Source organism: Pygocentrus nattereri, chromosome 14, assembly GCF_015220715.1.
Source record: "Pygocentrus nattereri isolate fPygNat1 chromosome 14, fPygNat1.pri, whole genome shotgun sequence".
In the NCBI taxonomy this organism is placed as follows: Eukaryota; Metazoa; Chordata; class Actinopteri; order Characiformes; family Serrasalmidae; genus Pygocentrus; species Pygocentrus nattereri.
Window position 1 is genome coordinate 5,397,612 of NC_051224.1, and position 12,736 is coordinate 5,410,347.

The 12,736-nt window shown below is 43.0% G+C and overlaps 1 protein-coding gene across 3 annotated transcripts; it reads left to right on the forward strand.

Moving 5' to 3' along the window:
- The first annotated feature begins 2,949 nt into the window (after positions 1–2,949).
- nfil3-6 (nuclear factor, interleukin 3 regulated, member 6) lies at positions 2,950–7,203 on the forward strand. 3 transcript variants are annotated; one of them, XM_017705632.2, is made up of 2 exons: positions 2,950–3,227; positions 4,311–7,203. In XM_017705632.2, the coding sequence occupies exon 2, from the start codon at positions 4,423–4,425 to the stop codon at positions 5,635–5,637; it is 1,215 nt and encodes a 404-aa protein (XP_017561121.1). In that variant the 5' UTR covers positions 2,950–3,227; positions 4,311–4,422; the 3' UTR covers positions 5,638–7,203. The 3 variants fall into 3 exon arrangements, with proteins under 3 accessions (XP_017561121.1, XP_017561120.1, XP_017561122.1); XM_017705631.2 differs by lacking the exon at positions 2,950–3,227 and adding an exon at positions 3,234–3,667; XM_017705633.2 differs by lacking the exon at positions 2,950–3,227 and adding an exon at positions 3,234–3,650.
- The last annotated feature ends 5,533 nt before the right edge of the window (positions 7,204–12,736 follow it).

Below are 12,736 nucleotides of genomic sequence, written 5' to 3' on the forward strand. Positions count from 1 at the left end.
GCATGTGACTTCGGAGGTTTCACATGTAATGTTGATTACAGTAAAATAGCTGTAAATCTGACTATTTTGCCTCACACCATGTACCCATTCGCCATGAATGGATTAAAACATATGTATTAGAACACATTTTAAGCCAAAACATTACCACGAAACTATTGTAAAACAACGAGTCTGACACCAGACACTGCGTTCATGGCCATTTTCATGCAATAACATTGTGTGAGCGAGGTTTTAGAGGAATTAAACACCTCAGATGTCTGGTTCCTATCACTACTTCTGTAAATTTTTACACCACGACTTTGTTTACATCTTAATTATTTGTTAATGTAGACGTTTTAAAAAACTGATGGAGTTTTCCGTTAATAGGCTGAAGCTAAAATAACCATATATGAGTTAATACCTTCTCATTTCCAGTGGTCCACACTTCTGCAGCAGTGGTCCACACTTCTCCTATCCCAGCGGTCTTCGGGCGGAAGGCAGGAAACACCCTGGACAGTCCATCGCAGGGCAGACAGACAGACAGACACTCACACCCAGGGGCAATTTAGCATGTCCAGTTGGACAGACTGCATGTCTTTGGACTGTGGGAGGAAACCGGAGAACCTGGAGGAAACCCACGCAGACACAGGGAGAACCCTCCTCGCTGTGAGGTGACACCGCTACCCACCCCGCCACCGTGCCGCCCTCTCTGAAGGCCCTGTAGCCTAATGCATATTTACCAGTGTGTGAGCGCTCAGTGCTCCAGGCTGAACTGGTAAAGCTGACCACAGACCACAGACAGTCATGGAGAGAATAACAAAAACTGTAAACTGAATCCAAGCTTTACATTTTAGCATAGGAGTATGATATGACACAAAAATACCATTTAGCAAAGGGAGCAATGTTAATACATTTGAAAAACATCAGTTAATTAACAGAAATCAACCAAACCACTAAGAATGCTAGGAAGCTCCTTGCTTCAGTCAGTAGGACTTACTCAAATCAAAAGACTTACTATAACTAGATTTATCTCACTAGCTAAGGATTATACATGAAATGGTATAATTTATCAGACCTATATCAGTATTTTTTGTACTAATAAAATTTTTTAAAATGCACTTATTTCCTTTTCCTATTGGCTCAGCTAAACCGTGCAGACCATTCAGAAGAAAACGAGCACTTTCAACCAAATACAGGCTCAGCATTAAAAAGTGCTGTTACACTGAATCAGCCAACTTTCAAACAGGCCGTGGCGATGTAATTTAGTAATGTCCGCTATGAACAACCTTTAACAGCTCGTAGTCCAGCGTTTTGTAACCACGTCCACATAACACATTGGTTCAGAAAGGAAGTAGCCTGAATGATCACGTCACCGGCGCTGGAAAACAGAGGTCTCTAAAAATAGGTGTCTCATCTGTTGAGGACAGCCGTGCTTTGTGAGGACGCAGAGAGGGAGGCGGGAGGAGGCGATTGAGCAATATTACTTAATGGTTTCGAAAAGATTATTCTGACGAACGCTGGAGCGTTGGCGAGATTAGCGATAGTACGCGGTGAACTGGGGGTGGGGCGGTGGGGGCGGTGGGGGGGGTCATAACTACTGAGGGTCTCCACCCGTATTCAGACAAAGCCCGCCTCCTCCGGTTATGATTGGCTGGCAGTTCGTGCTCTCGGGCAGTCCTCCTGCGCTAGAACTGGATGAACTACTGGCCCATTTCGGCGAAGGACAACTAGACGAGCCTCAGAACAGGGCAGCCAATCCCAGCGCAGAGATATCCCCCATTAACCAATCCCAGCGTAGAGACATCATAGATCAACCAATCACAGCGTAGGAGGGGTTAGCAGATAATTATCCTAGACACATGACTGTTTACTAGCCAGTAACAGAGAAGACCAATAGCCTTTTTTTAGCTCAGAAGAATAACATTAATTTCAAAAGAAATGTAAATAAGCACATTATTATGCAAAAATGTAAGTTTATTGCAACGGAGATATAAATGAGACAGAAAAATACCACTTAGTGTTCACCTAGATGATTAGGTTTCAACAAAAGATAGACAGTGGTTTCAACAAAAGATAGACAGCAATGGTGACAGGAGTCCCTAATATTTTTGCGGGCCCTTCACAGTGGACCTCACACATTGTGCACACCCCACCCTCAGAAAGATTCAATATCTTAACTCACACCTCACCACTTAGCTTCCGTCACCACTACAGTCTGAGGAGTATTTCCCACCCTCTTATTCATAAAGCATCTCACCCACGGTAAATCCTTCTCAACCTGCACCATATATTCATTGCCGAGTATGATCGAGTGTGAATGTCTGGGAATCCTCTGTGGGCTGGAGGGTAGGGAGCTGGCCCTGTGACCGGAAGGTCACCAGTTCAATCCCCAGTGCTGACAGTCCATGACTGAGCAGGACACCTCACTCCCCATTGCTCCCCTGGCGCTGTGGATAGGGCTGCCCACCACTCCGGGCAAGTGTGCTCAATGCCCCCTAATGTGTGTGTATTCACTAGTGTGTATGTGGTGCATCACTTCATGGATGGGTTTAACGCGGGGGTGGAATTTCCCTGTTTGTGGGATTAAAAAAAGTGTCATTTGACTTGTTTGCAATTAGAAAACATTTAAAAACCTAACACGTGGGTTAATGTTGGAGTGGAGTGTTCACAGCACATCTTGTTAATAAAAGCAAGTAAACAAGTGAAATACTGGTGTCATTTGTTTACTTATTCTCATTTTTACAGTCATTTGTTTTGCACTGCGATAAGACGCTGATCCTGACACTCAACGACGCAGTTCTAATTTTATCCATCTGCGTTAAAAGTGCTCTGCTTTTAAATGCATATACTTAAAAATATAGATTTTTAAATTAGATTTTTCGCTGGCCAATCGTGAAACGTGAATCACTAGCCAATCATCGCGCAGGAGGCGGGGTTTTCCTCAATACGGGTGGGAAAAGCAATCACAACGCGCTGCTCTATCAGCGGCTCCCAAACGCAGCCACGCGGTTCAGACGAGGTTAGAGTGCGTCCTCGGCTGAACTCCGCCGCAGAAAACTACAAATAGGAGTTGCGACGTTCAGAGTCGAGCACAGACGAGCGATGAAAGGCGGCAGCGCGACAGATAACAGTTTAGTTCTTCTTTAACGTCTCTCCTCGGGAACATAAACTACTGTAAACACAGCCTTTCAGCCTGAGCCGCTTTGGACCGAGCGGGCTTTTCAGCTGAGACGACGGACCTTTTAAAGGTAACAGCGCACACGTTATCACTGTAACTCGTTTAGAGGCAGTTAGAGGTACTTACTGTGAGGATGCTGTTGTAGTGATTGGTGCATAGACATACATGGACGTGGACACAACGCTGGACTGTTTCACAAAATGCGAAAGTGCGCTCGAAAGAAAGTGGCTGTTTGAAAAGCTTCTGCATAAGCTACGCGTAACGGTTCGGGTGGTTTTCTCCCACGACTCTGGCTCGTCAGTGAATGAGCTGAGGAAGTTGAACGCGCATCCAGCGCGGGGAGAGCGCGGCGGATGGGGGGACACCGTGAAGGAAAGCAGGAGCTCCTCTGGCTGATCACGGTAGAAAGAAACACTAAGGGATGTTCTTTCTGTAGAGCAGCGTGAGGCTGTAACGCTGAGGTCTCGTCCCTCATTGAACTCCGTTTGATATGGTTAGTGAAGCCGCTTGGTGAGTTCATGGCTTTTTGTAAAGAGTCAGGACATCAAATGTAAAATGGGATCGATATGTAGAGTTTTTTAAATGTTTTTACCATTAACAGAACCGAAATAAGCCACTGAAGTTTCGAAAAAAAAGTGCTTAACCAAAGAAGTGAGTGCGACTGTCAGTTCGACTCTGAATCTTTGAGCCGGTCTTTCGAATCTGTGTTGCGCAATAGCGATGATTCCCTGAATAGACTCACTCACTACATCACAGCTGACGAGGTGTTCCGGCTCACATAGGCTGTCTGTGTTAGCAGGTCAGCTGAATCATTCCTTAAAGGAGCCGTTCTAGTCATGCCGTGTGAAGGAAGTTTCGGGGGCTTATTTGGATTCATGCTGCAAACAAGTGCTGTCAAATCTGCCAGTGATAAATGTCACCCAGGCAACAGTTAGTTCCCTGAAACTGGTGTACAAAATAGCTGACCTCCACCAGCAAGTAGAAATCATAGTAAATCTGGCCTAATGGGTTTTCGCTCCACATTACAGCATGTTACACAAAGAGTGCTCTGCCTTACTGGAGCGATGTACTGGAGTTACATAACATTGTGTTGTAACGGATCTTACGTAATGACTAAAGCGTTTCTTTTTTAATTTCCTTTCTTGGCCACCAGGTGGGGCAGTTGTACCACCAACCACACTGCCCTGCATTCACCTCAAGCAAGGAGGAAAACCCCGACCATCTACTGTGGAACAGCTGTTTCGTTCAAAGGCTTGCTCATTAAGATGTTCGAAGAGGGATCTCAAGAAATGAGAGAGCAAAGTTCAGGAGTCCTTCCAGCTGTGGAGCCGGCGGTCGCCACAGGAGTGCTGGAGCTGGACGCTGCAGCAGCCCCCAGTAGTACAGCGTCCTTCACAGACGAAGCGGTCTCCATCTTGACCTCGAGCAGTCTCCTGGCTCGTTCGCTGTTGGGCCGCACGTCGGCCCTGAAGCGCAAAGACGAATCACCAGGCGCAAATGCGCTGCGACGCAAGCGCGAATTCATCCCTCAGGACAAGAAGGACGAGGGCTACTGGGACAAGCGTAAGAAGAACAACGAGGCGGCCAAGCGCTCCCGCGAAAAACGGCGCATGAACGACATGGTGCTGGAGAACCGAGTGCTGGGGCTGCTGGAGGAGAACGCAAGGCTAAGGGCAGAACTGCTAGCGCTCAAGTTCCGCTTTGGCCTCGTCAAAGACCCTTCCAACACTCCCATCCTTCCTCTAACCAGTGCACCCTGTGGTCCTCAGCCAGCGGCTCCGCATTATTACCTGCCTCATGAAGATGGGCTTCATCCCACCACTCCTATGGCGCACCATCTAAATTCTGCACAGGCCGTGCCCCACATGGGACGAGGTATCAGAGACGCTGGCAGCATATCGGAAGACTCGGGCTTCTCCACACCTGGAGGCTCCAGCGTCGGAAGTCCAGTGTTCTTTGAGGACAGGCTGAGCGACCATGGCAAGCTGTCTCCCAACCGGGCTGAGGAGCTGGGCTACGAGTACCACCACTCCCCTGCTCCTGATACCCTCGGAGCACAAGGCTCAACAGGGCACATTTCCATGACATCCAGCCGGGGTGACCCGGTGGAAGGTATGAAGAGCCTCCCGCACAAGTTGCGCTTCAAATGTCCAGGCAGTGGCGACGGCGAAAACCCCAATGACCAGCGCAGTCCCGTGCAGTCAATGGGTGGACGAGATGGTCCCAGAAACCATTTCCCATCGGGTGCAGGCGAAGGGGCAAGGTACTGGCAGCAGGAGGGGGACGAAGCTCGGAAGATGCTCACTCATCCTCACTGTGGGCCGGCTGGCAATTATGGTAACAGCCAGCTGCCTGCAAACTACAGCGACACATATTACCACACAGAGAACAGCATGCTCAAATCTCAGCTCAGCTCTCTCAGTGAAGAGGTGGCTCAGCTCAAGAAGCTCTTCTCTGAGCAGCTCTCCAAAATGAACTAAGGAGACTTTGAAGATCTTAGTTCTCTCCAACAGACTGAATGCAGGGAACATGATCTGAGCCAGAGCCAGCTATAAATACTGACACATTTCTTATTACATTACATCTCATTACTAGGAGCACAGCGACTGTTGGAGCAGCCATTGTATTAATGTTTGAGTTTGAAATTCAGCCCCAGAAGACATGTTTGAAGTCAGTGTAGGTGTAAAGCTGGCAGTATAGTTCAAACGACGAAAGCACTAAACAAAATTCAACTACCAATAAGCACACTATTGTAAATATACTTCAAATAAACTTGAATTGGAAGTTCTATTCAGGAACTCCACACCATATGAACACAAACCACTGTGTCGCCCAGAAGACACCACTTTGGTTCTGAATGTTGATTTCATTTGAAGTATACTGCTGACTTAAGAAAACACTTTTGTGGTTGTGAAGAAAATCTATGTGTGTCACAGTCCATTTCCTTCACTATATTTTCCTATTTTTCATGCATTTTTCATGAAGTAAAAGTTGAAATACAGACTGGACATTGCTACACTCTTGAAAATAAAGGCTCCTAATCACTTCTAGGCTTTAATTAGGATAGGACCTTTATATTATGTGGAGGTTCTTTAAACTTTTAAATGGTTGTTCACTTTCACATATCTCATTTACAGAGTCCTTTGAAGAACCATCCATTCAAACCAAAAGACTTTCTTCTTTGGAACTGTTCCAAAGAGCCCTTTATAGCGCTTGTATTTTTGAGAGTGTATCAAAGTATACTGGACTAATATCTACACAACCTCACAAACTATGTGCTAGATCCTACTTTAACTGTGTGCACTACAGTCCCTTACCCCAGGCCCATCACAAGCCTCACTGATGAACCATACTGATAGGATACGCTCTCACAAACCACACATCTACAGACACACCTGTTGATCTAGCCCAGTTCTGCTCCACTTCACCCTCCTCCTTGAACACTGTGACTGAACCCAGAGATGACTTTCAGACTCCAGAAGCCAGTGCGTCTGGGTCATTGTGAGTCCACAAAACCAAAGTGCTCCATCCTCATTCAGCACCCCATTCCTGTATTATATGTCAACTCTGCTGTTAAACGACGGGTTGAGATGGATTTGAGAGCATTTGTTGCTGGTGGTGTTTACATACGGGTTCGAAAAAGAGGAGCAAAATAACAGTGTTGTGTTCATAAATTGCCAATATCATTCCAGCATCTGCTGCAATATCAGATGACAAAGAAAAGACAGCAGAATTCAGTCGTTATGTTTGGCGGCACCACACGATCAGGACTATATGATAAACTAACCAGTGAACTGTGGTGGTTAGAATGTATTTGGTGTTTGTACATCATGGTACAGTAGCTCAGCGCATCATCATATACATGACTTGAGGTGTTTTCCCCATACAACTTGTTACTTCCGTCTGCGACTGAGACGATGTGTAACTACTAAGAAAAACACTGTAATTTGTATTTTGGTGTTCAAACTTTTGGTGTTGCCTTGTGTATGTATCTGTGTGTACAGAGTGTACATTTTTATATATGTGAATAAATATTTGACAACATACAGTTTGGCTTTTCTTTGCAAAAATATATTGTCAGAACTAGATATATAAGAGTATATTCCACTGATGTTATAACTAGGTTATTACACTGTAAAAAGAGTGTGATGCAGCCAGGAATGAATGAGTAGTGGAGTACACTGATTTAGTTACTCTATTTAAAGTCTTGTAGAGTTGAATAATATAAACTAGATACCAAAAGATATTTTTAGAGCCGTCATTCAAGCATGTCACGTAATATAAGAACAGTTATTACATGATAATAAAGGTGTAATCTGCTTTAAATGATTATCATGAAAGTATTAGTCTTGAAATTGATTGTGTCTGAAGTTTGATTGATTAGTTTTGCACTGGACCTACGAGGCTAAGTGTTAAAGTCTTGGATCAATTGCCATATAAATAATTGCTGCGACATTTTTCAATCATTTTTTAAACAGTGTGGGTGAAGTGCTATAAGCCAGACACCAGAGAGTATTCTGGGGATGTTTTATTCAATATTTGAGTTTGAAAATGAATTATTAAATGATAAATAATATACTGTAATTGACAGTATCAGTATCATACAATCAGATCTCTTTTCAAATATGAGGCACAGGTGGGCAGTGGGTAATTAGATTAGTTTATGAATATGCAGCAGCGGCATCTGAGGGTGAGGACTGCACAACGTTGTACAGCAAGAAGCTCAATGGTGGTCAAGCCGGTCCAGAGGGCTGGCGAGCAGTGGCGCCCGATCGAGGAAGAAGAAGCAACAGCATCAGACGCACAGGATGGGCAGCTGTTCAACTCGGCAAAGAAAGGAAAACACACACAGAGTCATTTCTGTAATGAGTGACTGACCACAGATTACAGTATAACAGAGCAGCAGAGGCTCCAGCAGGTCTAGATCTGACAGGGAAGACTAATCACCAAAGGCTCGACTATACAAGTAAGTTTTTAGCCTAGACTTAAAGACTGAGGCTGTGTCTGAGTCCTGAACATTAACAGCTCTGTTCATCATGCTAACCTTTTTTCATTTTTACTCCTTCCTACAAATTAGTTAAAACCTCTAAGAAGTGGTATCGTGCGACTAAAACAGTGTTTCTGAACTTTTGAAAGGTGGTGTAAATAACAGATATGGAAGCATCTGACTCGAGGTTCTAGACCAGAGGTGTCCAATCTCTGATGTGGCTGCAGGTTTTCACTGATTCCACTAGTCAGTTCCTCTCAGGTGTTAAGCTTGTCATCAGGTGATCTCCTGCTCTGCTGGCATGAAAACCTGCAGCCACACCTGCCCTCTGCAGATCAGAGTGCACACCCCTGTTCTAGACTTTCAGGTTCTTCACTTGAGTGAAAAAAAGATAGGACTGGCTCATTGTCCATTTTAGGAAAACAAATTGAGGTAAACTGATTTGACCAGTTTAGAAAATGCATTTAAAGTAATAGCTTTGAAAGAACATAATTATCCCAAGTGTCAAATCAGCCAAAGTCAGTTGAGTCAAATAACAGCGAATGAATTGCTTTGATCAGCTTCTTCCACCTGCTATTATAAGAGACCAGAGCCTGTTGTACTTTTGGACATCTTCCACATTACTGAGCTAATCGGCGTTAGGGAGACATTTTTGATTATTTTTATTTTCATAGATTTGATTGACTCCTGAAGGGCGGCACGGTGGCGTGGTGGGTAGCGCTGTCGCCTCACAGCGAGGAGGGCCTGGGTTCGATTCCCCAGCCGGGTGACCAGGTCCTCTCTGTGTGGAGTTTGCATGTTCTCCCCGTGTCTGCGTGGGTTTCCTCCGGGTTCTCCGGTTTCCTCCCACAGTCCAAAGACATGCAGTCAGGCCAATTGGATGTGCTAAATTCCCCCTAGGTGTGAGTGTGTGAGTGACTGTCTGTGTCTGTCTGTCTGCCCTGCGATGGACTGGCGACCCATCCAGGGTGTATCCTGCCTTCCGCCCGAAGACTGCTGGGATAGGCTCCAGCACCCCCCCGCGACCCTGACGGAGAAGCGGCTTAGAAAATGGATGGATGGATGATTGACTCCTGGCTCCATTTATTTGTACTACACTTGTGAGAGAAAATATTCTCAATACATGTTGTTTTCTTAAGGGTCTATACCGTGTTTACTGTAGAGTTTAAGCAATTGGCCTTTTTTCTGTGGAAAAGTAATACTAGTCCTCAACGCTTTGCAGAAGGGATGAGGTGAAAGGTGATAACACTCCAACCTTGTCAACTCACTCCTTTATTTATACTGAGATGACCCTTTATCTCATAACCTGAAGGTGATAACATATTCTCCTTCTACAACCCCTCCTTATCTCTCCTCAACCCCCCCCCATCCCACCCCCCCCCCACCTTAGTTTTCGTGTATATAAGGTCTTTCCAAAATATTCTTATCAGACTGGAGTACTGACCAGACTGGACTGCTGATCAGACTGGACCAGACTAGACTGGTGACACACTGGTGACTCTTCTGTGCCCGTGTATGATCGTCTGCATGCACATGAATAAGACCAGACTCCTGATCCTGCTCACTGACTGTTGATCGACAACGCTGTAGCCATACTCTGTATGTGTCACCGCTGAAGCTCCCGTCTCCTGACTCTTCTAACACTTATCTTTCCTCTTCTTTTACTCACTATCTCTGTGCTGTCTTTCCTGTTTCCTCCTATGCTTGTGGTTTGTTATTGCTGGGCTTTACCATGTTCTCTACTGCCGATGTTGTTCTAACCTGACTGGGACCAACATAAATTAGATCAACACCAGTAAATCAACTTCAGTGAATTGTAAGAACGAAAGCAGATTAGATCAATTCAGTTTAATTCCAATACATTGGATCAACAAAATGACTTTATTCTGAGCATTTATTTCCGTGATTCATTGAAGTTCAAGTAATACTTTTGTGTTCTAGATGTTCATTCAGTATGTTTTTTTAAACACGTCATTCTTAGTGCAACTCATATCAACTATTTTTAGTGGTCCTTATTGGTCAAATTTGAAGTCTTTGGATAAAAATATCTTCAACTTTATACCATTTATACAAAAATAAGTAAACAAGTAAACTGAAAGACAGTTATGAGGAAATGGTGTAAACAGTTGATTCCTGTAAATTCAGTGTTTTCCCCAGTGTGGCGTGCAGGTAGGCCCTGCTAGAAACCTGCCTCTGACAGACCACAGAGCTCCACCTGGGGTTGGCACTTGTCCAGGTCTCTCAGGTGGAGTGAACAGGGCCCAGGGGGCCTACGCTCCATCTCACAGCTCACTCCTCCAACTGCCAGCAATCACAGTCAGGCGCCTGTTACTGGAAGACACAGAAGGTGAGTAGCAATTACGCTTGTGAATTTCTGATGTGCCGGTTACGTGGCGCAGACAGGCCAGAGGCTCATATATAAGTCGTGTTACAGTTAAGTTTTATGGCCTCATCTCTGAAAGGCTGAGCTTTTCTTTGTTTATTACTATGCTGGTCTCCTGCATCTCAGCTGTATCAGCATGTTCTGCATTTTTTCTTATGGAAAGGTATTCATTACGCAGGCAGTTGCTCAACACACACATTGTTTTGTCATTTCTGTTATTGGTTAGAATTGTTTAAAACTGAAGAGGTCAGGTTTTCCATACTTCCCCTGACCTGAGTCCTGTTGAGATGTTTGGAATTTTAAAAAGCCAGACTGAGGAAACAAGTGATGCACTGAATTTACTTGACTCATTTCTGTGCATCACATTCATAGAATACAGCAACACAATACTTTCAGCTGACTTACTTATGGAATGAACTGTGTTGATATTATATCAATGAAGTACATTTAAAGCACTGTATGTGATTTGGAGAGCTGAAAGAAAGAAAGAAAGAAAGAAAGAAAGAAAGAAAGAAAGAAAGAAAGAAAGAAAGAAAGAAAGGAAGAAAGAAAGAAAGAAAGCATTGTTCATTCTGTATCAATTCAACTTTGCTGCATTATCTGCTGTCCAAACCAAAGCCTGTTCATTTTTCTTGTTTCTTTCTGAATGATTTCTACATGAAAAGGGTGACTATGACCAGCTATGACCACAGCAGTCTGCATCAGAACATGACCATATAAGGTACCAGTGGTGTGTAGAGGAGCCTAAATCCAAACTCCGGTAAAAATATTGTTACGTCCCTCCGACAAAAAGTGACCAGGTCAAGGAACTGCTTCAGTACTGAGTAACTTATGAAAGTTATAAAACTTTCACAAAAGTGAAACTTTTTTTTTTTTGGACTAATACAATATGTCAGAAATGTGACCAATCACAAAGCAGAATCTCTCACCCACATAATGTAAACAAACGCATAATGTAAACATAAAATGGGACACTGCAGAATAAATATTAATTAGGGCTGGGCGATATGACAGTGTATATTGTTAATGTGATAAATTACATCACAGTACGATACGATATGCTTTTCTGGACATGCGTATATTGTCAGCACTTGTGGGACACTGACCAACTGCATGTTTCACCATAAAGAGAGCGAAATTAGTCCCAGTTAGTTGGATTAGGGCAACACAGTATGTCAAATAATAAATTAAACTCATTGCTTTCCGTTTTTGATAGTATTTGTTAATGTAGCACTACGGCTTTTTTTCCTCTGTTCCAGCTCAGCAAAATCTGTCATCAAATATCAGTTTGGAATGTTTGTGAAATCTGTCCTCTGGTAGGTACGCAGCGTAATAAAGCTGTGAAAAGCAACTCCAAGCTGCAAGAAATATGTAACTAAGAAAACAGTACATTTCTCACATAATGCATATGATACTGTCCAAACCTAATTCAGTACGAAGATTAATTGAGAACAGACATATTTTAAATTGAATGAAAATTTGTGTCACTTTCTTCTATAAAATCATCTTCATCCACAAGAGGGCAGCAGATAAACTTGATTTCTCATCAGCTCTTTGTTGAAACAGTCCGTGATGTAATGCCGTGTTATAGTGCAGCTGTCCAAAGAACAGCAATCTCTAAAAATGGTAACTTTACAAGAGAAATCAAAACTTTCTATACTTTTCATGTAAGTCAATGTAAAGTGAGATTTTAAAGTCATTTTGTGTGTATCAACTATACACAATGTAAATATGCATTTATTATTTACCAGCTAACTTCATCTGTCATGTGCTTGCATATGATCGATTTTGATACTGCTTGTAAACAAACAGCACTAGTGCATAAACAAAAGAATTCAGCTTAAATACATCAGGTTAACAGTTATTTGACTTGTTTCTGTTAATATACACTGAAATAATTAATATATACTGTGTGCAATATAATCAACACTCCATGTGCAATATATTTTTAAAATAACTCTAAATAATGTAAATAAAGTGTAAATATTCTTGAGCTTTATATTTATAATTGCTTATATTGTAATTGCTCACCATGCAATGTGTGATATAAACCAGTACCTCATGTTCAAAACTCAGGCAAATACTTCAGGCAAAATATCCTTACATTGTAAATATCTTTCCTTTTTAAATGATTTATAATTCTTTATTTTATTATTCTTTGTGAACGATGGAGTATATACTTTTATATTTTTTATATATATATATTGTC